The sequence below is a fragment of the Patagioenas fasciata genome, chromosome 1 (assembly GCF_037038585.1).
Source record: "Patagioenas fasciata isolate bPatFas1 chromosome 1, bPatFas1.hap1, whole genome shotgun sequence".
Classification (NCBI taxonomy): Eukaryota; Metazoa; Chordata; class Aves; order Columbiformes; family Columbidae; genus Patagioenas; species Patagioenas fasciata.
Window position 1 is genome coordinate 12,592,837 of NC_092520.1, and position 27,927 is coordinate 12,620,763.

Sequence of the window (27,927 nt, forward strand, 5' to 3'; positions counted from 1 at the left end):
TTTGAGAGATCCCAAGTCAGGTGTTCACACACGGGCCTCCTTGTCTGAGAGAGGTGTCTAAGCTGCCAGTGGCAGTTCTGAAAATGAAATAACTCTCCCTAATGAGCAATTAGGAACTTGCCTGTAGTCATTGCAGCCAGAGGAGCCGAGAGAATAATTCAGCTAGCCAGTCCTTAATGCATCAATTTATCTGCCTGTACAGCGATGTTATCTGAAATATTTTAGCATATTCCACCTGGCTTCCAGCTGCATCTCCAGGAGAACATAGGTGTCATTTACGCTCTTTGTCATATTTCCCAGATCTCTGTGAAATTCAAAATATCTCAAATGGCATTGTGCCTTAGGGAGCTGAAATGAGTCTACACTGTCTGCCGATAATTTTATATACACAGTTAAAAGTCTTTTATATTATTATATAAGCCATTCAAGCAAGATTTTCATAGCAGGGCACAGCAGTTCATTTACGTAGCTGGGTCAGAAGTGTTTTCATTAAATCGTTTTTCATGACAGAGTCACACAGTATTATCATTAAATTATAACATAAGCATACAATGAGATTCTTTACTATGAAATCCCTAATTTGATGTTGATACAACCTGGGTTTGTGGTATCCAGTTTTATTATTAAGTTACTGAAGGAATATATGTATATTAAAATCTGTCTTTCAAGCAGCAGTCTTCTTTCAAAGTTTAAAATTACTATTCCAAAAATGACATAGTTTGGAACACTTCAGAAAAGGTAAATTTGAATGCTTATTCTAACTGTAGGTGGGACTACTTCAACAGAAACTGGAAGACTTAAAGAAAACTAAATATGAAATGGCTCAGAATTACAAAACTCAGCTTCAAGTACTGAAATCTCAAGTAAGAAAAGTGTCGGTTATGTTATTTTGTGACTTTAGTATAAAGGGCTTATACATGCCTAATGGTCTAGAACAGGGCTGTCAAACTCATTTCCACTGGGGGCCACATCAGCTTTGCGATTGCCTTCAAAGGGCCAAATGTAATTTTAGGACTGTATAAATGTAACTACTCCAGTAGTTACATTTATAGTAGTTACATCCCCTGGTGGAAATGAGCTTGGCACCCCTGGTGTAGGTTTACATTTATGGATTTGGGAAAGATTAATTGTGTCATATAAATGATGATGACTATAGCTTCCTGCTGGGTTCAATTATAATTTCTTTATTGGCATGTCCAAAATCTTTGGATGGATTTTGATGTCATTGTGACGAAGACTCTATTTCCTGACTTTGGACTAATAACCTGAAACCTTGGTGAATGAAGAAAATAGGTAATTTGAATTCATGCTAATAACACTCTGATGCCCATTAGGAATTTTAAGACTGAAACTATTCTTATGTCTTTGCTATATTTTTTCTGGTTTTAGTTTGCCTGACTTACAGGGATTATTAAAGTGGTCTGATTGCTTTCCGTAAGGAAACATGGTAACCAAACTAGAGTAACCTGAGTTATTGACATTGATAATTTGTTTGGGGTTTATTTATTTTGGTGTGCACTTGCAGCCCAGAAGGCCAATTGTATCTTGGGCTGCATCAGAAGGAGCGTGGCCAGCAGGTGGAGGGAGGTGATTCTGCCCCTCTGCTCCACTCTGGTGAGACCCCACCTGGAGTCCTGTGTCCAGCTCTGGAGCCCTCAGTGCAGGAAAGACATGGACCTGTTGGAGAGGGGCCAGAGGAGCCACAGAAATGATCAGAGGCTGGAACAGCTCTGCTGGGAGGACAGGCTGAGAGAGCTGGGGTTGTTCACCCTGGAGAAGAGAAGGCTCTGGGGAGACCTTATTGCAGCCTTTCAGTACTTAAAGGGATGGGAACAGACTTTTTAGCAGGGCCTGTAGTGACAGGAGAAGGGGCAAGGTTTTTAAACTGAAGGAGAGTAGATTTAGACTGGACATAAGGAAGAATTTTTTTTTCGATGAGCATGGTGAATAGGTTGCCCAGAGAAGCTGTGGAAGCCCCATCTTCGGAAGTGTTCATTGTTTGGTTGGGTGGAGCTTCAGTGAACCTGAACAAGTGAAAGATGTCCTTGCCCATGGCAGGGAGGTTGGACTAGATGATCTTTCAAGGTCTCTTCCAGCCTAAACCATTCTATGGTTCTGCAATCTATTTGTCTGTGTTTGCTCTTTATCAATATTTTTGTTTCTACGTTACTTTCCACTTCAATCATGATTCTAAATTGTTAGTGAAATTCAGTCCATTCTGTCTCTCAGATTTTAACAAATTAACATGCAGAATTTTACATTGTTTTTTCTAACTTCTTCATTCACTGGATTCTCCTATCAGAGATCTAGAATTCCGTTCCATTTCCAATTGCTTCCTTCAAAGTAATTAAAAATTTCTACACTTATTGTGGAACCATCATGGACTGCATAAATTGGATGTCATTATTTTCATATAGAGATGATAAGACTTGCCACCCAAATCCATGAAACCAATAAACGTATAATTTATTTTTAAGGTTTTGTTGTCTTTATTTTATTTTTTTTAATTTTATTTACGGAAATTGATTTGGCAACCAGTTCTATGAGTAAGCAGAGAATGTTTTGGTTGTTATGCAATTAACACTTTTAATCTTTTGGGAAAATAGTTAGAAACAAAAGCTGTTTTATAATTTACACAAATTACAGAAAAAGAAACAACATCTTAGTGTGAGTGCTGAGAAGATAAACATCATACAGTGAAAAACAGTGCGACTTTTTATGTGTAAATTGTAAGGTACCTTTGGCAATGCAGAATTATTCCCTCCAAATCCAGCAGCTCTCTCTTTTCTCATCTTTTTTCACATTTCCTGCAATATTTTTCACTTCTTTATTTTTTTATCACATACTGAAAATGACTGGTTTTATGTTACATTTTATGGCTAAGATCTTCCCTGAAATGGAATTTTCTGAAGTTGAAACTCCAAGTCATTTTTCTTGAAGATTTTGTTGTTGAAGTTGTTAACTACCTTACAAGTCCTTTCCATGGTGTGGTGGGCTGACCCTGGCTGGATGCCGGGTGCCCACCAAACAGCTCTATCTCTCCCCTCTGGACATGGGACAGAAAATGGAACAAAAGGCTTGTGGGTCGAGACAGGGACAAGGAGAGATCAGTCAGCAATTACCATCATCGGCAAAACAGACTCGACTTGGGGAAATTAATTTAATTTCAAATGAGAGTAGGGTAATAGAGAAATAAAACCAAAATCTTAAAACACCTTTCCCCCACCCCTCCCTTCTTCCCAGGCTGAACTTCACTCCTGATTTCTCAACCTCCTCCCCCTGAGCAGAGCAGGGAGAAGGTGAATGGGGATTGTGGTCAGTTCATCACACATTGTGTCTGCTCGATTTCTAGCTCTTAATAATATATATCACTTTCCCAATCTATGCCTCTAAACATTTCATTCGCTCTCAGTCATGCTATTTATTTTACCCAAGGTTCCAGCACTGATGCCGTTTGCATTTTATTTTCCAATTCCCATTCCTCCGCTTTCACCAAACCATATTTCTTCATGAAATATCCATCCAGCACTCATTGACCTAAGAAGGAAACTGTTAAGTGCCTGCATTAGGAAGCCTGCCTAGAGTCTCCAGGTGATAAACAGAAAGTTTGCCTGGCAGAGCACTTCCAAGCACCTCTGCTAGACAGTACGACTATTGCACACTGCTCCTCTAGCTTTTACTATGTCTCCTTACTGAGTTTCTTTCTTAAATTACGGTGCTGCAGTGTCTACAATAGAATGACTTTAATGTCGCTGATTCTCAGCTGCACAAGCTCATATCTAAAATATAGAGCTTCCCTGACAATATTAATCTTTGACTTATCTCCTTTGTCTGCCTTCTCTTGGTTCTTATCCTCACTTCAAAGTTATACCTCCTTATACACTGTATAATCTGAAGAGCTACAATTTAGTTTTGCACAAATGGTGTGAGTGTTACTATTTACCTGTAGCATTGTATCTTTCTCTGCAGAGGTATTCTTAAAATTCCTCCCACTTCTTTTTCCTTTTTAATCTTGGTAGAAATAGAAAGGATCAGTTTTTCTAGCTCTAAGACTGCTAGGCTATTCAGGACCAATTTCTCTCTGATATACTGCTTCAGTGCTTTTTACCCTTGCTGTTGATAAAAGCAGCTGTTTAATGAGTGACTTTCCTACTGAATTGATTCTGTGCCTGTCAAATGCGATAAAATGCGTATTTCTCTTGTATTAGGGAAATAATTCCTGATATGTAACCTGAAACTTATAGGCCACACTGCTGCATTCTTTCACATGTACAACATTTTGTCATCATTAAATAGCAAAAACATTAGAGGTTCATCTTAATTACTTTCTTCATTCATTTTTTTTAATATTGATGTTTAGTATTTATTCTCATTTTGAAAATGACAGAAATCCCTCAGAACCCATTCTTGCTCTAAGCACTTTAGCAACTAATTGCCTCACTTAGACATTTAAAAGCTAGATGGCTGTCTGAGCTACCTCAGGCTGTTTTTAGAATCAATGGAGGGAATGGGCACCCCTAGAATATCATTCATGTCAGTGTATGACAAGAATTTAGGGTAGCTGAAATGACTAAGTATTCGGAGAAAGCTTTTTCTAATGCAGAGTAGCTCAGGCTTGGATGTCTAACTTTCATAAATCTAAATTTAGATTAATCCTACCCAGAACTCACTAAAATGTGCCATTTTTTTTTTCACTTGTACAACATGCAAATAAAAAAACTGGGACCTTATTTTTAAAGCAAATAACTAGCATTAAATTGAAAGATTCTTGGCTTTTAGTCTAGTTCCTGGTCGTGATAACATCCAGACTATAATGTGTCATGGTTTTACCCCAGCCAGCAACCAGGACCATGAAGCCACTCATTCATCCCCCCCAAGTGGAATGGGGGACAGAGTCGCTCCCTCCTGGCTTCTATGAGCATCTGCAGGTGCAAAGGTGAAAAAATCCTTGGTCTCCTTGGCAACAGCCAAAACATCAGTGAGTTCTCACATTCTTTTCATACCTGGAAAGAAAAAACAAACCCTGTCCCAGGGAAGAATAACTCTCTCCCATGGGAAGTTCAGTGTGTTGTCACATTATCCTTATACTAAATCCAAGATAAAAGACTGCGCTTGCTACTAAATAGAAAAGATTCTGACTACTATGAAGAAAATTAACTCAATCCCAGCGAAACCAGCACAGTCGGAAATACCTTACTTTCATTAAATAAATCTAATATTAAAACTAATTTTTCTCTTTTTGGCCGTTCTGTTCCTTTTTAGACTGATTTGCTGAAGTGTTGGATCCTGTATTTCCTAGCCTTTTTAGCATGAACGGTCTGACACCTGGCTTTGTCTGGCTTTACTCTTCCTAGGCAGTTCACATAAGCCTTGATACAGTCAGAAGCAAAACTCCTGTTATTTGAAAAAGGGATATCTTTCTTCCAAAGACAATGAGTTCCATGTTGTTTAAGCCTGGATAATCTGACCCATTGTAAATATCTTAACTGCATTCTTCAGGAAGGTCAAATTTGAATATAGGCAGCTTCTCTGCAAGACTTTTGATTTCATTTTGAAGGTAATATCTCATGGTAAATCCATGGTACAAGGATTGCTGTTCAGAAATTCCAAGTTGGTCAAATCCATCTCTGGACCTCCCCATTTAATGAAACTTTCCAGTCAAAGACGATCTAACTTCTGATCATCTTTTAAATTATTTTTGCTGTTCCATATTATGAGCTTCTAAAATAATCTCAAATGTCTCTAGGAAGCTTCCAGATTCTTTTTCACTCTGGTTTCTGTTCTGTATATTTTCTGGCTTTTTTTCCGTCTTTGTTATCTGTGCAGACCTCAATTGTTCATTCCAAGTTGGTTCAATAGAATTCCATTCCATTTCCAGTTACTTCCTTGGAAGTGATTTCTTTTCCAAGCAGTAGTTCACTTGAACAGTTAACAAAAACGTGGGATTTTCTGGATTTTGTTTGGTTAGGCAACGAACTTTATGATAGGGTCAGAATTTTTAAAATGAATCTGTAATTGTTACAGAGAGTGTAGACCATTATATATACCTGAATTTAAAGCAACAAAACTACAAGAGACATGATCAGTATTCACACCTGTAAACTGCTTTTCTAGTCAATGTTCTTCACAAAGTTCTTTCATTCTTCTTCCCTCAAGACCATATTGTTAATGTTTGCTTTGTCAGTATCCCACTAGCCTCTGCGAATGTAGTACAGCAAACTGTTGATCGGACTGGCCATTTTTCTGAAGAGGCTGGTACTTCCACTGGTACCTTCATTTCTCTGCTTCTGAGTCTTTTGTCCCTGACTCCTAAGCCCCCCTTCCACAGGAATATCAATAGGTGCAACAGTATTAAGTGTCTAATTCTCATAGACACTTTTTGGTACTTAATGGTTCCAGAAGAATGCAATAATCACATACATAACATTTCAACAATTTTAATGATAAAAAGAAACATGCAAGTTTAAAATACGTTAATGATAATCCTTCATTCTGGCTAGTGATGCACCCTTTAAACATGTCAACACAAGATGGCAGTAAACAAGTATAGAACATCTCACATAAACATTGTAGAAGAAATGACACTATGGGTAAGAGTGCCACAAAGAACTTCAGCAGAATTAAGTAGCTGTCAAATAAGCCCATTTGAATATTTAGTTAATATTTATATGACAGCTTAGTCTTGTTCATCTCTAATAAATTAACATCATTGATTCTTTGTTACATTGATTAAATATTTAAAATGCTGAAGATGCAGTTGGCAATTTTAGTTTAAAGAAACTTTAGCCATGTGGTCATCTTTGATAGATTCTGCCTGTTCAACTGTGCTCTCATTTTTAGGTTTCAAAGTTGACACATAGTTATGAAGAGCTACAGTCACACCAGGGTAAACAAAAGAAGGCTCAATATAGACAAGAATGTGAGGAAAGCCTAGAGGCACCATCTGAACTGAGAAATTTATACGAGAAAATGGAGGTAGGAATACTTTGTTACTATATTCTAATTTTAATATGCCTTTAGAACTAATTTGTCATTTAGAGTTGTAAACTTAAACTTCCTGATAACTCCACAAGAATTATGTAATTTTCTTCCTCTGGCAAGAGAAGGTGCATAGTTTAATATTTGGGTTTTGTTCTTTTGTCCAAGTTTTATTAGTGTTTTTAGTAGTTTTGTGAGTTAATATAGGTAATTTTCTTCATAAATGTAACTAAAAATAAATTTTACTTTTTTCCTAATATATGTGTACTGGATAATATAATCTCTTGAGGCACGAGACTTTTTACACATACAGTATGCTGTCACATAAAACCTACCGTTAATGCAAGCTTTTCAAGATGTCAGGACAGCTTTGACCATGTAGGGCTAGATAGGAACAGGGTTTAAGATGGAAAACTGCTTGTTACACACCCGTGTGCCTGAGGCAATCCAGAGCCTTGAGCTCAGTGTCCAGTTTCCCCAGGTAAAGCATGAGGAAGCATTAGGCTTCCCACAAAATCCAGCATTCTGAGTGGGGGCCTAGATAATACAAGATGCTGAGGACAGGATTTGCTCCTATTCCCCATCCCTCCGGATGCGAAATGGATTTTAGCCAACTTATTCTTGTGTACAAGAAGAGATACTAATTTCTGATCATGACCCCTGGTCTTGACTTCTCAGAGTTAGAAGTTACTTCATGATCTATGGAATAAACAAATATTCATTGGGTCAACAGGAGAGTTCACCAGCACAGAGAGCTGGCATGAGGAGCATCTGCCTCCAAGTGGTGGCATCTCCCCAAATGCTCTTCTGGCTACATTCACTGGTGCAGAAATTGATACCTGCTCTCATTTCTGATAACTAAGCAATGTAATCTCTAGCTGTACTAATATTTGCTGCTTCATTTTTACTTATACAATAAATTTGCTGGTATCCAGTGCAAAGTGAAACAACTTCAAAGGGAAGAATTCTAGAGCCTCTTGAAAAATAATGTTTGTTAGGTAGAAACTAAACACGTGAAGATTCTCATTCAGGTTCAGTCTGGAGAGAAGGTTATTAAACTAAGTCTTCCCCATGTGGGGAGAACAGTCTAACTGTTCATGAAGTCTCATGAAGCATAGCAGGATCACAAAACCTTTTTTACATTTTCTCTGGTCGTGTTTTGTAGAGAACATAATAAAGTAGTGTGTGATTCCAACATTTACTAAACTGGGTCCTGTAGGGAAAGTAAGCAGAGCCCTTCTACCCTGCCCTGGTTAGACCCTACCTGGAGTCCTGTGTTCAACTCTGAGCCCTCAGTGCAGGAAAGATATGGACCTGTTGGAGAGGGGCCAGAGGAGCCACAGAAATGATCAGAGGCTGGAACAGCTCTGCTGGGAGGACAGGCTGGGAGAGTTGGGGTTGTTCAGCCTGGAGAAGAGAAGTCTCCGGGGAGATCTTATTGTGGACTTCCAGTACTTAAAAGAGGCCAATAAGAAAGATGAGGACACACCTTTTAGAAAGGTGTGTTGCAACAGGACAAGGGGTAATGGTTTTAAACTAAAGGAGGAGAGATTCAGGCCAGACATGAGGAAGAAATTTTTTACACTGAGGGTGGTGAAACCCTGGCCCAGGTTGCCCAGGGAGGTAGTAGATGCCTCATCCCTGGAGACATCCCAGGCTGGGCTGGACAGGGCTCTGAGCAACCTGACCTGGGTGAAGATGGGGCTTGGACTAGATGAACTTTGAAGGTCCTTTCCAACCCAAACTGTTCTATGACTCTATGGTACCAGCTGCAAGTGTGAGCTGGTTGCCTAGCTGCTAAGCCTTATGAAGACTTTAGAGGTTTATGATGTAGATTTGCACAGAGTTATGATATAGATGATTTAAAATGTATTTGATCTTAAATTTTTAATTGTAAAGTTCTCAGAGTGTTTAAGTACTTTCATACTGAAGTTGCAATTAAACAGGGGTTCAGGATCTTTATTTTGGACTGGCCTATCTTCTGTCTTATTCTATAAGATATAGAACTAACTTCTGTGACATTCAGGTAGTTGTTCCTACATAATAAGACACATCCTAGCTCTACATATTGCTCTCTCTTCCATATGGAAGAGTCCTTACCATCAGAAAAGCTCCTACACTTTGGATTGCAGCATAGCTGCCAATATCTGTTACTACAAGAATAATAAATGGATTACACATCTATCATTGACCAAATATATCACTACTGTGAAACTGTCTGATTCAGAATGACCTTATTCAAGATTAAAATGTGAAAATAATGTAACACAATGCTATAATTTGATTAATTTTGCTGTATGAAAATGAGTGCTTGAAATATATTCAGTATTCAGGAAGTAACTGCTGTGTTGAAAATCTACTGAGCTCAGCCATGTGTTAGTAAGGTCTTGAACCTGTAGTCCTCATTAAGTAGCCAGAAACTCCATTTGTATCACAGTTTGTAAAGCAGGAAGATGTTTATTGGTTTGAAATGCCAAAGTACATATTAGGAAAGACAGAAGATTTTTATTAATCTACATTGGAAAACATTCCATTTTGTTTCAGTAAATAAAATAAAATCTTGGGTTTTTAAAATTTGGGAATTATGCCAGTTTAGGATAATTATTAAAAGAATCTTTTTGGAATCAACATATCAATTGTGAAAAAGGAAGTTCTCAGAACAGCTTATAAATGTTATTGTTTTCACTGTATAAAACAGCATACTGTTATTTTGCTAATTTTTCAAACTAAAAGAGCAACAGCTCTAGTAACTTGAGTTCTCCTACTTGTTTTGTAGGATACTGCCTTTAAAGTCTAGTTGTGATCTGCTATGATTTAAGAGCAAATTCAGATTTACTATAAATAGGAATATAAGTGCAAATACAAAACCAGTATTAGATAAATCTAATACAATAGAATTTACTAAACATGGGATTTTTTAAAACTAGGCGAACTCAACCAGTTGCAGCGAAGAGAGCAAAAAGTAAAATTTACTCGGAGTAGCTACTGTCCTGTTTGTTAAAAAAAAAAAAAAAGCAAGTACTTAAAACATTTATCTGAATATTAAGCGTTTAATTCCCTGCTGATTGCTTGACACTGATAGAGCTGTAAAGTCACAGGAACTACCTTCCAATAAAATGGGCGTATTATACTCATAGCTCTTAAGATCTATGGCAATGGAAGTGATTTAGAATTTTTTATCATTTTTATTCAATGATTATGTTTACCACACATTTTTTTTCAGATTAACAGCCCTTAAAACTAGATTTTTTCTGTTAGGGATGGCTAAATGGCTGGTTTATATCATTGTTCTTTTTTTTTTTTCTTCTTTCCAAAATTATGGAAAGATTATGTGTTAATTAAAAAAATTAGATTTTTCCTAGAAATATACAAATGACAAAGTTATTTAGATTAAGGAAAAAAAAGTTATTTTCCCTGTGTTTATTAGCCTGTTTTGCTGTCTTTCAGGAATTTAAGGCAAAATCAAGAGAATGGGATAAGAAGGGGGCAATCTGCCAGAATTCTCTCCTTTTTTTAGATGCTCAACAAAAACTATTGTCTGAGAAATATAATTTATTTCAGGTAAAATTCTCACCTTCCTTCTTTGGCAAGAAAATGACCTGTTATCTCAGCTAGACTTATTTTACTTTCATTTTAAAGATCTCAGTACCCCTAAGCTTACAGTGAATCTGACAATACATGAATATATTGGTAGTTAATACATTGCTTTAGGTAAGACAGACCCATACTGAAAGAACTAATGATACACACAGTTATTTTAATTCTATTTTTCTCATTAAAATGAGAAAATAAGTATCATGATGAAAATGACAATATTTCTGCTGAAAAAAACCTGCAAAAAAGCGGTGCATGCTCCTTTTTACTTTTTTATTTACACTGTGGGGATAATTTTATCTTCCCTGCTAATTACTAATATGCGATTAGTTGTGACAACAAGTCATTGAAAAGTTTCCTACCAAGTAAGTAGTACATGCCATTAGTATGTTGACTCAAATATAAAGTTCCCTCAAATCTAAGATAGCCCCATTTTTTTGGAAGATCATAAATTTACATTAATATAATTTATGCAGAAAAATCAATTTCTATATGCTACTCCAAAATCACAGTTGGAGTTTTTTGTTGGATAACTAATCCCTTTTTTATCATATTTTTCAGCTTTCAAGTTACCATTCAGTCCTTCATTGATTTCGTCGTTCTTTTTTACTTGCCAATTTGCTTATTACTTTTTTTATATAGCCTATTGATCTAGCGTATTTTTCTAATTCTTTCCAATCAAGGACAAATTATTTATTTCATAATGTCTTGATGATGTATCCTGCTCAAAAAAAAGGAAAATAACTTACAAATTAACTGGGCCACAAGACAGCTTAAAAATTAATTGGGGGAAGCCGGTTACATTGCTGACTGGTAATTCCCTTTTCCACTCTTACTAAGCTTGTTGGATCTTAATCTAGTGGAAGACTTTATTAACAATTCCTATGAAACTCTTCACCCATATCCAGAGTTTCCCAGGATGGCAGTTAAGCTTTGGGTTTAGATGCTGAAAGCATAGTATTGCAACTATTGAACTGCCACACAAATGTGTCACGAAAGCAAAGCTTTGCTTGGACAAAACTGACTGATGCATGTTCATGATTAGTTAGACAAGTCAAAACAGAGTTCTCAAGATGATGACCCACATTTTGCTGTTGGGGCTTTCACTGCCCTCAGTGAACTTTCTTTGAAGACAATTTTCTTCACAACTGTAACATAACACCAACTAATTTATTAAACAGAAGCCTGATGGACTGTTAGCCCTTAACTGTTTCAAAAGCGTTAATTGGTCCTGTGTCTTTGTCTCAAATTCCTCTTTTGTGAGGTCTTTGATTTCCAGCTGGAATCTTGCACTCTGTTTTTCAACGGATGCTTTGACATTATGATATGTCAAACTCCATAACTTATATGTTAGGAGGATCTTAATTTATTATCTGTAGAAATTCAACTTAGCAGTAAATTTCTTTTGGCTTTTTGTTTGATATGCAGCCGGTGGTCAATTCTGCTTAGGTGTTCAACCTACACAAATTATGGGAATGAAGTCAGTGACAACAAAAGGGGTCTAAAGCATGCCTTTTTGTAGTCCTTATTAATTAAAAATGGCATTTGTAACCCTCTTTATTTTTAATATACATTTTTTTGCTTGACTTGATTTTGACACATGAGATATGGTTTCCAGGTCGTATTTTGTCGTCATTTTTCAGCTAATTCTTAGTCTTCTGATAGATTACTGCTCCTTGTTAATCTCTCAGTGGAGGGATGCGTGTGGATAATTTTTTAAACAGCCAAGCCAATTACTGTAGTAATTATGCCTCTTCACAATGCCTGTGAATTCGCAAATACCAGTTTTCTGAAGTTTTTGGTTTAGGATTTTCATTAGTGCAAGAAACTGAATGGAATGTGGGACTCTACAGAAAGTGCAAATGATTCTTCCCCAAGTTGAAGGATAATGATATCAAAGTACAATTCCTGTAGTTACTGAGCTGTCTATACACGAACGATGCAATGGCAGCCCTCTAGTCAAAGGTTAATGTCTATCCTGAGGCACACACACACAACTCCTACTGAGTTCAATGAATCAAAGAGCAACATTACTTTCAAATTATTTTTTATAGATAGCTGCTTTGAGTAGGTCATCATAATCACGTTTTTCATATTCAGGGCTAACTAACATTAAGTGCTATGGAAACAACACAGAAAAAACCTTGAAAAAATTCTCTGCCCTTGAAAGTTTCTGAAACATTTTTCATACCGAGGGCAAGGAACTTGAGAGTAAAAAAAGGAAGCATCCTTTAGAGAATTAATGCAAAGTGCTCCAATTGCGCCACCTTTTCTAAGCAAATCTTGCTGAAGCTGGAAATAGCTTTATGATTTTAGTAGGTTTGGTCCTTGCAATTTACATATAGTTATTGAATTTTATTTCAAGATTTTCTTGTTTTATAGAAGCAAACCCAGAATTATCAATTCCAAATAAGCAGTAAGAAACAAAACCAAGAAGAGGTAATTACCTATGGCCAGCCTGAAAGTGAAAAGGATGAGCTGATTATTGAAAAGTTAAAGACAACTGTGAATGAAATAGCAATAAACAAGAATAAACTAGAAGAGGAAAATCTGAAACTCCGGGAGGAGCTAAAAATGTACCAAAACCAGTGCCAGGTAGTAATAGTTTTTTCTTTTTCATGATGAGTGTGAAACTAGTGTTGGAACATGAATTTCTTAGGAATATACTTTAAAAAGCTGTACTGAGATGCCTATATAAAAGATCTATACATTTGCTGTATGCTTTGCAGAAACTCGGAATGAGCCATGAACAATACAATTTTTTGAGTAACACTTAAAGGGGGGAAAAAATGTAGTAGGATGTTTTATTCTTGTCTGTTTGTTTAGAGATTCCTAACTTTGCTATATCTATAGCATCTACAGGAACTTAGCCTGATTCACTTAGTTCCTTGTATATAAATAACTTCTATGAAATCTCTTTATCTGATTTATGCCTTGTTGTACACTGTGCCATATAGCTAGTAAATAACTATATAGAAGATTGTGTGCTATACTTTATTATTGAGAGATTTTGCAGTCAATGAATTTTTAAGTTGCCAGTCATGTGAAGAGCCACCAGCTTTTATCTTATCCCCAGTTTGCCATTTTTCAGCTTAGCACTGATCTATGAAGACAGCCATTTGGGCCTCTTCTTCTGGTCGTGATATATGAGTTCATACAGGATTGAGATAATATGAGATATCTACAGCCTTTTTTATTAATATTAGCTATGTTTGAAACAGATCAGAAATGAGATTCTCATGGCTATATTTTTTCTGATAACATATATAAAGAATGCTTTTGCTTATTAATTTAAGCACTTCAAGGTTCATTAATATATTGAATGGCCTACAGTGACTTCTACACTTTCTGGAGAAAGATAACCTATTTCTGTTTATTGACAACCTCGCAGTTGAAGTTATAACTTTGTAGGCAAAATACTTTATAGCATTTATTGGGCATTTATAGGAATTAACATGGATGTGTTGGAGGTTTCATTTCCAGTGTTGTGGGAACAGCCATGTTTAGCGCATGTGACGTTTATACTTGGTATGCAAGCAAAAAACTCAATTTGGGGGCCTGTTAAAAGGGCTGCCATCAAAAGCAGGGGGACTAGAATATGGAGAGGAATGAACCCTGGCAATTGGAGCAGGGGGATAGATGCTGAGAGCAGATGACATTGTGCTGTAGCCTTTAAGAACATCTTTAAGCAAGAGGTTCTTTGGAATCCTGTGAACAGAATCATAGGATCATAGAATCATTTTGGTTGAAGACATCCTCAGGATGATTGAGTCCAACCATAACCTAACTCTAGCACTAAACCATGTCCCTAAGAACCTCTTCTAAATGCCTTTTAAACATCTCCAGGGATGGTGACTCCACCACTTCCCTGGGCAGCCTGTTCCAATGCCTGACAACCCTTTCCGTGAAGAGTTTTTTCCTAATATCCAATCTAAACCTCCCCTGGTGCAACTTGAGGCCATTTCCTCTGGTCCTATCACTTGCTGCTTGGGAGAAGAGACCAAACCCCCTCCATGCTCCAGCCTCCTTTCAGGTAGTTGCAGACAGTGATAAGTGCGGACAGTGATAAGGTCTCCCCTCAGCCTCCTTTTCTTCAGACTGAACAGTCCCCATTCCCTCAGCCACTCCTCGTAAGACTTGTGCTCCAGCTACGAGAGCTGTAGGAATCACTGAAAAGCATTTTACATAGAAGTGGAGATAGATGTATATAACATAATCAGCATAAGGGCAGAAAGTAGCAGAACAACCAGTGGGATACTGGTGTGTTCATTAGTAAATCCACATTTGCAAACAGCTGCAGAAGGGAAAGACTGATGTAAAGTCAATGTATGGTGAAAACAAGTATTTCAGAGAAAACAATTTCTTAGGCATGTCCATATGAGAAGGAAAGAAACCAGAAGGGGTAAGTAGGTTTGTGGAAGGAGTGCTGGCTGAAGGATGGGAATGGTTGGACCTGATGTGGGTAAAGGAGGGAGGAGCAAACGGGAATCTCGTTGGGGAAGGGGCTGGTGGCACTGGCAGCAAGCCCAGTATTGTGCCTCATATATCTTCTCTGCCTATGACCATTTCATGTCTGCTTCTAAATATTTCTCTCATACTATTAATTAGCAAGGGAAGAGAGATATAGTGAAATGTATAGAAGACTAGTGTGTTGGCTATACAGAAAATATGAACTTTAGAAGATCCATACTGAGACTGAAGACTATTTTTCTGTTTTATGAATGGTCTGACAAACTTAATTGCAGCCATACATGAGAGGCAGCCTGAAAACGTCACACAGGAGGCTTGATTCTTGGAAAGTCTGCATTAAGTCAGCTGCTTAACACTAAGTTACATAGAAATACAACATATAATTGTATTAAAAATGTAGAACAGCTTGAAGTAGAGCTAGAACAGGAGCTGATTGGGAATTTTTTGAGGCTTCTTTTTGATATTAAACATGGCAATCTAGTTGAAGCAAAACCTTTCACAGAAGAGAGGTTTAGTAAATTTTTCAACTTGAAACAGACTCTTAAAATAGTTATATTTCATTACATATGTTCTAAAAGAAAATAAAGTTTTCTGGTTCAAAATTAACTTTCATTTTGGTGTTTTAACTAGATGCAATAGATATTTCCTAAAATAAGTGGTACGTATCTAAATGATTTTTTGAAGTGATATGTGGAACTCATGACCTGAAGTACTGTTTCAGTTACTGTTGTGGCTGCTGCTGTGGCTTCTGTTGCTCCTGCTATTATTAGAATTCACAGAAGAAAATACAATTTATGTAAATATGTATGATGACTGCAGTCCGCCACAGATGATACGACTTCTGCCACACAGTTGTGCAGCATTCATTCTCTTTATCCAACCCAGAATAAAGTCAGAGAGGTTAACCTCCCCCAAACTCATATATTATCAAATAATTGCAGCTATTTCTTGAATGTTGGAGACATGAAGATGATCACAAGCAAGTCTTGCAGGCAATTTTAACAATTCATTAAGCTTTGTTTCACTTGAATATGTCCAGAGTTGCATTTCAGAGTTTAAAAAAGCTCTCTCAGCCTTAATTTAACAAAGAATAAGATGAATGAATCTGTATATGCAGCCCCTATAAAAAACACAAAAGCACTTCATATCTGTCTTCAGCAGCCCTTTCGGCCAGAGGAAAACCACAGGATGCTTGGAAGGAAGGTCATTCTGATATGAGACTCTAAGGGAAATAAACCTTTGAAGTTTTTGCTTGTGGTGTCATTTCTGGATTCCAGTTGTCATTTGAAAGTTTAAAGGCTTTCTTTTTGCTTTTAAACATGGTAACTGTATTAAAACAAAATGAAGAAATTATGAAAGACAGTGGTGTTTTTAGTGTAATAGTTTTAAAAACAAAAGATCAACGTCCTTGGAAAACAGAGGCTTTTAAATCTGGAACTTACTTTCGGATCCTGGGTGAGAGGGAATAAATATACTCTGAATATTGTTACTGCCAGAATCTGATTATTATTGCTATTTTTTCGTTGTCACTGTTGGTGGTTATATTTCCAAGTTCTTATCTTAGCTGCTGAAACAAGCAAACTATGTATTTTAGATGCATTTAGTATGATAAAGAACTTCTGAATGATGTTTCTTATGATAGTTTCAGAGACAGATGAATTGGAACATTGCAAGAGCTAAAAAATATTCAGCATCTGATTTTTAGATGACATTTCTGGAGGAAGGAACTGATAGGAAAGCAATGCGTTTTTCAGAAATAAAAGTAAAAATAAAAGCATGTATGCCCTTTCATACAAATTACACAGGTGTCGAAAATGTATTAAATTACAGCATTTTGAGCTGTCTCATTTTATTTAACTATTTATGTATTTCATTGTTTTATTTAGAACATGGAGGTAGCCTTTTCAGAAATGAGAAATGAGCTGCAGTCACGGGATGCTCTCTGGAGAAAGATACAGCTAGAATGCCAACAGTTGCATGCAGAATTATCGAAAATCAGAGAGTATAAAGATATGCAGGAGACGCAAACAAAGTATGTATGTTGAAGACAACACTTACATTTACAAGTACTTCTGAGTTAATAACTTCTTCCTTACATTTGATTTAAATTAAGTCTGTTTGAAAAGATACTCTGGATTCGAATGTCACATTATAAACAACTTTAGAATAAACATTTTCATTGGCAATTGTATATTATGAGATTGCGTATATAGATGCAAGCTCTGTTAAAAGGCTTTAATGCTGCCTAGATCTTTACAAATCAATGCATTTCATATATTTCTATTTATATGTTTACAGTCTCTTTCATTTTCTCAGTATTAAACCACTTTGGAAGTAGTGTGATTAAGATTTTTCCTAATCTCCTTTGAGTAAAATGTTCATCTTTTCATAGTTTATCTAATCTACCATAGCTCTTTCAGATTATATGAAATCCCAGTCTATAAAAGATTTCAGGATTCTTTCTGCACACACTCGCATTGTCCTTAATCTCTAGAAATCTCCCAAGATCCAACCTGGTTTAGACCGAATCTTTGGTTGTGGGGTTTTTTTATGTTTTTTCTTTTTGTTCATCAGCAAGCAGGTGATCCACAGTTTTATGCTGTGGAGAGGATACTGGAAGGTAAAGGTTATTAAACACTCTGCTTGTTTCATGTTTTGTTTATTTCATATGTATAGGCATCAATTATCTTATGCACAACTTACTGAGCAACTGGAAAACAGAACTGCTGAGTTATTACTATTGGCACGAGGTGAAGAACACCAACGAGAAGAGCTAAAAAAGGTATTTCATATCATTAAGTATTTCCAGATCCTAACTTCAATATAGGAGTTTTAGAAGAGAGCGAAGTCCTGACCTTGGGTATGTGCATAAGCAGAAGAGAGCAGGAGGTTAAATTGTGGTTTTAGGAGAGCATGAAGTTATCATTTATGAAGGAATTTTCATATGTGGTTGCATTTCTGGAGTTGGTTGTGTAAAATTGACATTCTGATTCTGTGCGCTAACAACAGCGCCGAGCCACTTCACTGACATAGTGGAAGGGACCATGCCCAAGCATCACTGGGATTCAGGTAACACCCTGCAAGCAATAAACCCTCCAAGGCTATGAATAACTAATATAGGAGGTAAGCAGTAGTTTGTAGGTGGTCTCAGATGCAAGATATGCCAACAGATCAACCGATACAACTCACTGTGGCAGGAACCAGTCACCTCCTGCGCAGTCCAGTGGCAAGATGCTGCAGAATGGCACGTGGCTCCACTGGCCAAAACACTTGCAGGCATGTTGTGGTCTTGCTGAGCAGCAGCAGAAGCAGGAATATCTCTAATTGGATGCAGCTGACTTGGATGCAGCAATTTTGGCATGATAGTCATGATCTAGCTCTTGGGGGTATTTTGCATCTACATCTATTTGTTTACAATTGTAGTATTTCTGTGTAATTTGCATGAATAAAAATGAAATGCCATCTGTTCCTGATTGTGTACAGTACTATGAGGAATCATTAAAGTGGGTTCAAAGGTTGTTATGCTGGCTTTTGTAGTTTTGTTTCTTATATAATACAAAAATCTATAATGGTTATAGCAGAAAGATTATAAAAACAATCTTTGTGTTGATTCTTTGGAGAACTCTGCACAGGAGATAGTGCAGAAAGTTAGACCTTAAATTTTATATATAATGGCAGGAAAAATTCTCATAAAGTGATTTGCCATATATACTCTTTATTTCTAACATAATTTCTCATTAAATAGTCCCTAGATTGATTTATCTATATTACTCCTAAATTAATTTAGGCTGCATTAAACTTATTTTAAACCTAAATTAACTCAAGAGCAATATAAATAAATCATACTTAGGTTTATTGAATTGATATTTCCTTGGATATTCTTTGCCATAAATCCCAATTCTTAAAATTAACATCATTTTTCTTATATTATTTTTGAATGTTAATTTAAATGCCTTATGTTTGTTCATTTCTAATACTAAATAGGCAAAGAAAAGCACAAGAGAAGGGTGGAAGAAAGCTGTAAAAAGAAATAAAGCTATGTGCACTGAGTCATTAAGGCATTTCATATAGTCTCAAAAGTCTCTGATATGCTTAGAAGAGTTGGTGTCTTGGAAGCAACTGCATAAAGAAGTCACTGGTAGGTAGTAAGTGATGCAGACAGATTTACCGCACAACATTTTTTCTTTTTGAAACGTATTTGCTACAGATAAGAAACCATGTTTATCAAGAGAAGCAGTCCCATCGCTCTGAGCAGGAAAGAATGAAGACAGAAATCTCTGACCTGACAGAAGAGCTTCATCAGAAGGAGATCACTATAGCAACTATCATGGAGAAAGCTGGTCTTCTGGAAAGACAGTTAAAAATGGAGTTAGAACTAAAAGACAAATTGTTAGCAAAACAACAGGTATGCAGGCAGGCACAACCAGCCTAGATGCTTTTACTCCACTCTATTGATAATCACATACATTATCTGTGAAAAAAATACATTACATTTCATGCTGTAGGTTTCATCAGCAGTGCTGCAATAGCTGTGAAGTATTACTAACGCAGCCAAATTGACACTGGAACAAGAAAGCACCAGTAAATGTCAACTGTACATCGAAACTGCAATTCATTCTGACCTTTTTAACATGCAAGAGATCTTGAAAACTTCCAGTTTGTTGTTCTTGTATGCACTTTATCATTAGAACCATTTCTTAGGTTATGTAGAAAGTTCCCTAATTTTTCAGATTTTTTTAAAGCTTTTTGAAGAATAGTTGGGGTTGGAAGGGTCCTCTGGAGATCATCCAGTCCAACCCACCTGCTAAAGCAGGTTCACCAGAGCAGATCACACACGAATGTGTCCAGGAGGGTTTGAATGTCTCCAGAGAAGGAGACTCCACAACCTCTCTGGGCAGCCTGTTCCAGGGCTCTGGAACCCTCAAAGTAAAGAAGTTTCTCCTCATATTTAGATGGAACCTCCTGTGCTTCAGTCTGTGCCCGTTGCCCCTCATCCTATCGTTGGACATCTGGAAAGCATCTGGTCCCGTCCCCTGGACACCCACCCTTGACATATTTATAAGCATAAAAAAGATCCCCTCTGCTTAGAAAATTCTGGTAATTTGAAAGCTGAAAACTGTAAGATACCAGTGTTCTAATGGCAAATTTCGGTTTTAAAACCAAATATGTTATCTTCATTACTTAGTTTTGTAAACCAAAAAGAACCTTCGTATTCAGAGGTTTCTGGGTATCTGGGTTTTCTGAAGGGTTCACTGCATATTGAAAATTGTGATTAACATAATACTTTACTTTTGACAGCAGGAAAGTTAGTGTTTTGGAAAATAAGAGTTGTCTCCTACTGCGTGGCACTGTTTACCAGGCCATATTCCTTGTTGTTTCACTGAAAGAGTGGATGTTGTTCCTAGGATTCACAACTAGGATTTCATCCAGTTTCAGTGGCCTGCAAAATCTGTCCGTTCTTGTGTGTTTTAACTGTGTGAACTCCCTTATATTCCTGTTATCACTTCTTTCAAAAAGGTAAATATAATCAGAGGCATTGCATTTTTTATAGAAGTTTAATACCTCCTTCTGCTTTACTATTGCTGTATTTTAAAGAAAATCATTATAGTTAGTTTCCTAATTCTTTCTTTATATCTAAAGTGAGTGTTATTTCAAGTTAGCAGTTATATACATGATTTTAACTAAGAATTGAATCTTTTCCTAGTTGTTGGATTTCCAGTACAAAGTCATCAAATCTGAAAACACACATCTAAAAGAGATGTTGGAAAACCAGGAGTGTAAAAGTTGCATGGTAATTATTTGGTTTTTTAATCTATGCAATATGCAGAACAGTTACTTATTTTTGCTGTAAATGTAGATTAAGGTCATGGCAGATTTAGAGATTTCTGGCTTGAGTAAAAGAAATAAATAAAAATAGGGGGTGTGATATAATCAAAACCAAGTGGTATTCACACACAGCCTGAAGATGGGTATAGCTAGGCATAAGTTTGACCTTAATTGAAGTAAACTAGAAGTAAGCTAAATTTTTCAGCAGCTGCCTAGATGGTAAACAGTTTCTTGGAGCCTATTTTTTCTAGCTGACATCGCTTACTTCAGAAAATATTTGTTTTTAAACAGTCGTCATTCTCACAGATACAAATATATGTCCCTTTTTACTGTTTTGTGTCTTTGTTCATATGATATTTAAATAGTAGTGTAAAAAACTGACACATTTTGCCCCCACCCAGCTTATTTTCAGACTTTAATATTTATTTCTCTCCAAATAGGTGATATTTAAAGTTCAATTCATAAAAAGTGTGCATAATACCATGTAGAACTGTAGTTTATATGGACATAATAAATGTTATATATGCTGCCTTCCAAAATAAGCTTCAGAACATCCCTTGTTTACAGAACATCTGCAGTTATTGTATCTCTCACTAGGAAAAAAAAAACACTGAAATGTTGCTTGTAAATGCTGCTGTAAATACATCTGGGGGAGGATTTGTGGCCTGTTAATTGTCTTATTGTAGACCAACAAACGCATGAAAGAATGTCAAATTTTTCCACACCCTTGAAATAACATACATGTCTATCAGTGATGTATTACCTGTACATACATGTACATTATTATGGCTGTATGTAGATATGATATATTACTGTGGAAATACGGATGTATGTATGAATGTCTAGCTCTTCTCTAAAGTGATGTTCTTAATGAAGATTGAGAAAAGCTGTGGGACAAGAATCCTTGCAGATATCACATTTGCTAAATTTTAACGGTAAAATCAAGTTACTAAGTATACCATGGTCAATACCATATCAATGCGTCTGTGGACTTAAGATTTTTTCCTACTTTACATTAAAGATTGTGAGATATTTGATATTAAGATTGCAGGGACTGGAGAGATTTTTACGGATGTGTTTGTACAGTACAGCAGAGCCCTCAAACTGGTGGCAGCCTTGGTCAGTTTGGTGTAATGCACCATCAGGCAGAGTTACTTATTCAGATTCCAAAGGCAATGTAGCTGTGCTGCCTCAGTTTTGGCGTTCGTGCCGTTGTAACTGTACTGCTGATCCTAGAGATATTGGTGGGAGGGTGATTTAGCACCATCCTCCTTCCTCTGTTCTGCCACTCCTTTCCACTTGGGAAACGTAGCTGAGGCCCTGCCCCCCACCCTTACATAAAATATTAAATTTTCTTATACTTTCTGGCACCTCCATGGCAGCTTGGATCATAAATTTCCCCTAAGATTAACTAAGCAAGGCAAGGTATTTATGAAGAGATGACATCAGACCAGTCAGAATCATAGAATCATAGAATGTCCTGAGTTAGAAGGGACCCACAAGGATCATCAAGTCCAACACCTGTCCCTGCAGAGGACAACCCCACAGTTCACACCGTGTGTCTGAGGGTGTTGTCCAGTCTCTTCTTGAACACTGTCAGGCTTGGGGCCGTGACACCTCCCTGAGAGGTAGTGCACAGAATAGACAAGCTTTCAGGTGCAGGAGCCCAGTATACTAAACCAAACCCTTAATACTCTTGAGTTGCTGGGTTCCAAAAGGATAAGATGAATCTAGAAATATATGAAAGCACTAGTTAATAAAAGGCACAGGGTTTTAGTCTTTTGAGTATAATCTAATAAATCTGTTGAGAATTTTCTGCTGATGACAGTATACTGTTGCAAATGCATTTACACAGCACAATGCAGAATACTGCAGAGAGGTAGCTCCCAATGAGCTAGCTTAGGTGTGCATCACAGGCTTCATGGAACAAGTGACAGGACAAAAAAGGAATGAGGTACCCTGGCTAATTAACCTCCAGAGCTGATCTCCGTCTTCCCCTCTGGATCTCTTGGTGGACGGGCCTCGTTAGCCCCACTCACAGCACATGTGCTCCTTGCACTTATGGTATTTTGGTTTGTATCCCATGTAACTCAGCAGAGAAGCAGGGTTTAGTGATACAAACCAGGATCTCTATTTTTCTGCTTCTGAAACTGAAGGTGATTGTATCTCGACACAGATATTAAATTGTGCCCATAGACATACCTTGTATCTAGTATAGTAATGAACTCCTATAATATTTCATGTTATTTTTTGTGGAATTGTTACTGGAGGGAGCAATACAGTCTGCAGCTATAGCTGTTATGGTTGCTTTTATGTCATAAGTTTTACAAAGCAAGCAATGAATATACAACAATAATATTTTGAATGCATGTTTGTTGAGAAATTTTGTTTTATTGTGTTAAGGCGGCTGTTATCCCTTCTTTTCCATTCATCTACAGGGTTGTTTTTTTTCTAGAGGCAATTCTCTTGGTTCACTATAAGTGCTGCATGATTATATATAGTAGCTAGGTCTTTTTTCAGCATAGAACATTGTTTTGTGTTTGCTTGTTAAAAATAGTAACATTTATTGTGGAAAAAAATAACTATTTAATGATGGTTGTATCTCCTTTCGCAGACTATAGATTTATCTAACAAAGAACATGGAAATTTCACAGCTTCCACTCCCAAACTGGAACATGAGGATGTAAGATTACAAAATAGTCTTGTTAAACTACAAAATGACACAGAAACATCGATACTGGGTCACATGGATACATTTAGAGAAACAGAGAACAGCTGCCAAACCCATTCAAAGATGCAAGAAAAAGAAAAGAGGTAATATTTAGATTGTACACGTGTATGAAATTTCCTGTAAGTTTTTTGGAAGCATCTAACTGAGCCAACCTGTTAAGCTTTTTTTCTGTTTCTGTTCATTCGGAACTCCTACCAACATAAATATCAGACCTAGTTAGTATATTTGTAAGAATTTCCTACATTTTTCTGGGTGGCTAATGGAATTTGGCAATAAATGGAGTCCCAGAAATGTTTGATCATTATTTCAATATTTGTCACATGAAACAAAAAACTTTTTATTTGCTGCTTAAGTTATTCTTAGTTCCAGGTTTTGCAAAACAAGACGGAATGTACTTTTACTACCAAATAAAAACAAGACAAGGAAAGGATATAAAAACCAACATGAGAGGTAAACTGCTTCACAGGAGGTTATCTTAATAAGCAGTTTCAAATACAACTCCTGCTGAAAAGCTTTGTGTCCCACCAGTTTAATTTGCTGGGAGTTTCATTAAATATATTTTAATGTCTTGTCCAGTTTTGGTGTTCTTGGGTGACCTGATTTTTAAAAGAAACATAATTTCAGATGCCCTGAATAAATCATTACTACAATAAACTCCTTGCTAGGAAAAAGTAGCAAGACTTCAGAATATGCAGACTCATAGAAAACATACTGTATTGATGACTTCCTTCTTAATTCCCTGTATTCAGTGAAGCACTGAATTACATTCAAATATGTTAAAATCATAGCATTGCATTAATAAAAAAATCAAACTCCCTGGTAAACAATATTTCACAGTACAGGAGAGTAAAAATTAAGAGGAATCTAAATATTTTGATCATTTGTAATAAAGAACTTACTCAATAGTGCGAATGTAAAACAGTTTTGTGAAAGAAAGATTAAATAATTGGAGCTAAAATTGTACAGGTTAAAATTTCGAACTCATACATTCAGTCTTGGGCAAAATTTAAAGTGATTTTCTTTCTGCAAAATAGAAAGGAATCCCATTATATGTAGCTACGTTCTCTCCTGATTTTTGCTTTTAGATATGATGTTTTGTGTTGGAGGTGTTATTCATGTTTATGTAGATATATACATTATATGTGTGTATGTATATGCATATATATCTATGTATATACATAATACACACACACATATAAATAGACATGGCAGGTATGGCTGTTTTCCTAAAGTTTCAAATTATAGGTTTGGCTGAAACAAACATTTACAAACCAAGATACAGATTATTCTGCACATGGAGGTCTCATAATTTCACTGAAAATTGGTCAGCGCAATTTTTGCTCATACTTCCAGTCTTCTTAAGTGAGAAAAAGTAAGAAAAAAGGATGACTTTTTCGTATTTTCTCAGGAATTACCCTTGCTGTACATGAGGAACTGTGATATGTTATTAATGAGAATTTAAGTGTAAGAAACAATAGAACTATGCATGTAATCTGCACGATTTTGATTTCATAGCCATTGAAGACCAATGTTAAATCAAAACTGGGAGAGATAAACCAGGGAGAGCAAACCTCCCGCACAACAGAAATCTCAACCACACTACTGAACACAATTTCTACTCTGATTCTAATTAATCCGATGAAACAGATACATTGAGCCTGGTTTTCAGGATCTAAAACATGCATTTGATTTCCTAAATTAAAAGGTATTTAGCTAAATAAATACATACGCAGATTTCAAATAAATGCGCAAATTCCACAAGTACTGCATGTACAGATCAGCAAATCAGTCTTTGCAAGATGGGGTCCCCTCTGTACTCTCTGTTCCCAACACAGAACTACCTCAAGATTTTCTCGGAAAACTAACATTTTCAGCCATCAAAAGTATGCAGATAAAGCAGGCAATTGATGTTGGTTGAGTTAAACTCTGGGGTATGTTTTATTTTATTGTGAGCATAAACTATGTTATTTCTATTTTAATTTGCAGTTCTGTTTCCATGGTTATTATCACACTGGAGAAAGGGGAAAAAACAAGTAAAAAAGATCTAGAAAACATGGTGTTTGTGCAGGGGGGGAGTGTTGTGTTTTAAGTAGCAATTGTCAGAAGCTGTACTTTTTGTTTTTCCTCTTTTCATTCAGTAACCTTAAAAGGTTTGAAAAATGAAAACGTCTTCAACCAAGTATATTCTAGAATATGTTTCAGTCATGTCTCACAACCAGTACTATCGTAGGCATGGGCACAGTCGTTAGATCAGAGACCTCTAGAGAAAATACAGGGAATTGCAGGAAATTGTATTGGTGATTTAGAACGAGGCGTGATTCCTTCTTCCTTTCAGGACACAGTGAATTTCTAAATACTACAAAGTAAGATATGCAGGAGTGGCATCTTCTTGCTAAGACATCCCACCAGTAACCACTTAATTACTGTTCTCATATATGATAATTGACTTACTTCTAATTGCCATTTACGTGAGCTTTCCCCACCCTCAAAATTTCAATCCTTTAGTTAGACCTTGGCCACACGCGGTTGATTTTCATTTTCACATGGTTGAGGAGGGCTTGTTCTGATGAAGCTGCTGTGTTTAACCTGTTTCTTCCAAAATTAAAACATGCATGTGAGTTCCCAAATGAAAGGCTGGTTATTTACCATTAAAATACACGTTAAATAGGTAATTGCTCAACCCAAAGTGCAGTTTTATCATGTGGTAAAAGCAAAGGGTAAAGGCTGGGACAGAATGCTTACTCAAGCATCGCTTCAAGGGTCTGTGTTGATAGTGAAATATCTGTCTTCAGGAGGTTCTCATGACCTTTTGGAGGTCCCACACTCCCAGTCACACTCACCACCATATCAGTAATTGTAATGGATAAATCGGAAGCTGTTTAAAGAGCCTCTGCAGGGAAACACAGAATCACAGAATGTCAGGGATTGGAAGGGACCTCAAAAGATCATCCAGTCCAATCCCCCTGCCGGAGCAGGAACACCCAGATGAGGTTACACAGGAAGGTGTCCAGGTGGGTTTGAATGTCTGCAGAGTAGGAGACTCCACAACCTCCCTGGGCAGCCTGTTCCAGGGTCTGTCACCCTCACTGAGAAGAAGTTTCTTCTCAAATTTAAGTGGAACCTCTTGTGTTGCAGTTTGAACCCATTACCCCTTGTTCTATCGTTGGTTGTCACTGAGAAGAGCCTGGCTCCATCCTCGTGACACTCACCCTTTATATATCTGTAAGCATTAATGAGGTCATCCCTCAGTCTCCTCTTCTCCAAGCTAAAGAGCCCCAGCTCCCTCAGCCTTTCCTCATAAGGCAGATGCTCCACTCCCTTCATCACCTTTGTTGCCATTTTTAACCATTTTTAAATCAAGTTGCCAGTCGCATTTGCAAGGCAAAAGCAACAGCACAAATTCTGAAGACATTCTGATCATTAAAGACCTGTAGGGTTTTTTTTTCTCAAGACCAGGTATGTCAACTGGCACAAGCTGCGTAAGGAATTAGTTTTGTGCCAGATGTCATTGATCGCATAGGGACCAGGTTGATTTTATACATGAGCCTGGAGAAATTGATCCTGTCTATATAAATTCCATTTGTGAGGATATTGTTCTTTCACTCTTGTCCCATATGTCGCCATGTCAGCAGTGATATTATTTTTGTGAAGTATGTGTATATGTTAAATGCTCTCTGACAGGAAATCCACTGAAATCTTAAGTTATTCAAAGGCAGTTATTTTGTACTTGCATTGCCAGTGTTAACAAATGGCCTTTTTTTACAGATTTGCAGGTATTTACCCACCTTTACATTTGTATTCAAACCAGACTTCTATTCTTAGATATTATTTTGAACTGAACTGGCAGAAATTTAAATCCCACTGTGAAGTCTGTCAGAAGTGAAGGCATAGTATCCATATCAAAGCACCTAAATGTAGGTATCATGTTTTTCCAAGATAACAAACAGCCAAAGCAATCCTATGGATTACAGGAGGAAATGGAGTTTCTTTAAAAAATAAGTCCTTTTCTTCCAGAGGTGAGTCTGGTTTTACTATCTAAAAGCTACCATAATGGTAGTCACCCAAGTCTGAAAATTGTGATCTTAGTGAAATAAACTATAACATAATGGTAGTAACTGTTATTAAATACATATAAATACATAGAGAAGCAGTTCTGGGGAAAACAAACAAACAAACAAAAAACACAAAAAACCCACAAAAAACAACCAAACAAAAAACAGATCACATAGGCTTTACTGTGGGTTTACAGAAGAAATTACTTCCAAAAAGGTCAGAACACAAGATGAAAAAAACTCTGTGATTTTATTATTCATGCCATCTATCTTCAG

The 27,927-nt window shown here is 36.7% G+C and overlaps 1 protein-coding gene across 2 annotated transcripts in view; it reads left to right on the forward strand.

The window, feature by feature from the left end:
• The window catches only part of DEUP1 (deuterosome assembly protein 1), a 48,446-nt gene that overhangs the window by 9,459 nt on the left and 11,060 nt on the right, over positions 1-27,927 (forward strand). Inside the window, exons 4-12 of one of the 2 annotated variants that reach the window (XM_065850878.2) lie at positions 768-863; positions 6,841-6,975; positions 10,426-10,539; positions 12,955-13,167; positions 16,929-17,074; positions 17,719-17,824; positions 19,250-19,447; positions 20,747-20,833; positions 23,483-23,682. In XM_065850878.2, coding sequence (XP_065706950.2) covers positions 768-863; positions 6,841-6,975; positions 10,426-10,539; positions 12,955-13,167; positions 16,929-17,074; positions 17,719-17,824; positions 19,250-19,447; positions 20,747-20,833; positions 23,483-23,682 — 1,295 coding nt within the window. The remainder of the gene's footprint in view (positions 1-767; positions 864-6,840; positions 6,976-10,425; positions 10,540-12,954; positions 13,168-16,928; positions 17,075-17,718; positions 17,825-19,249; positions 19,448-20,746; positions 20,834-23,482; positions 23,683-27,927) is intronic. The other variant, XM_071803371.1, reaches the window with a different exon arrangement.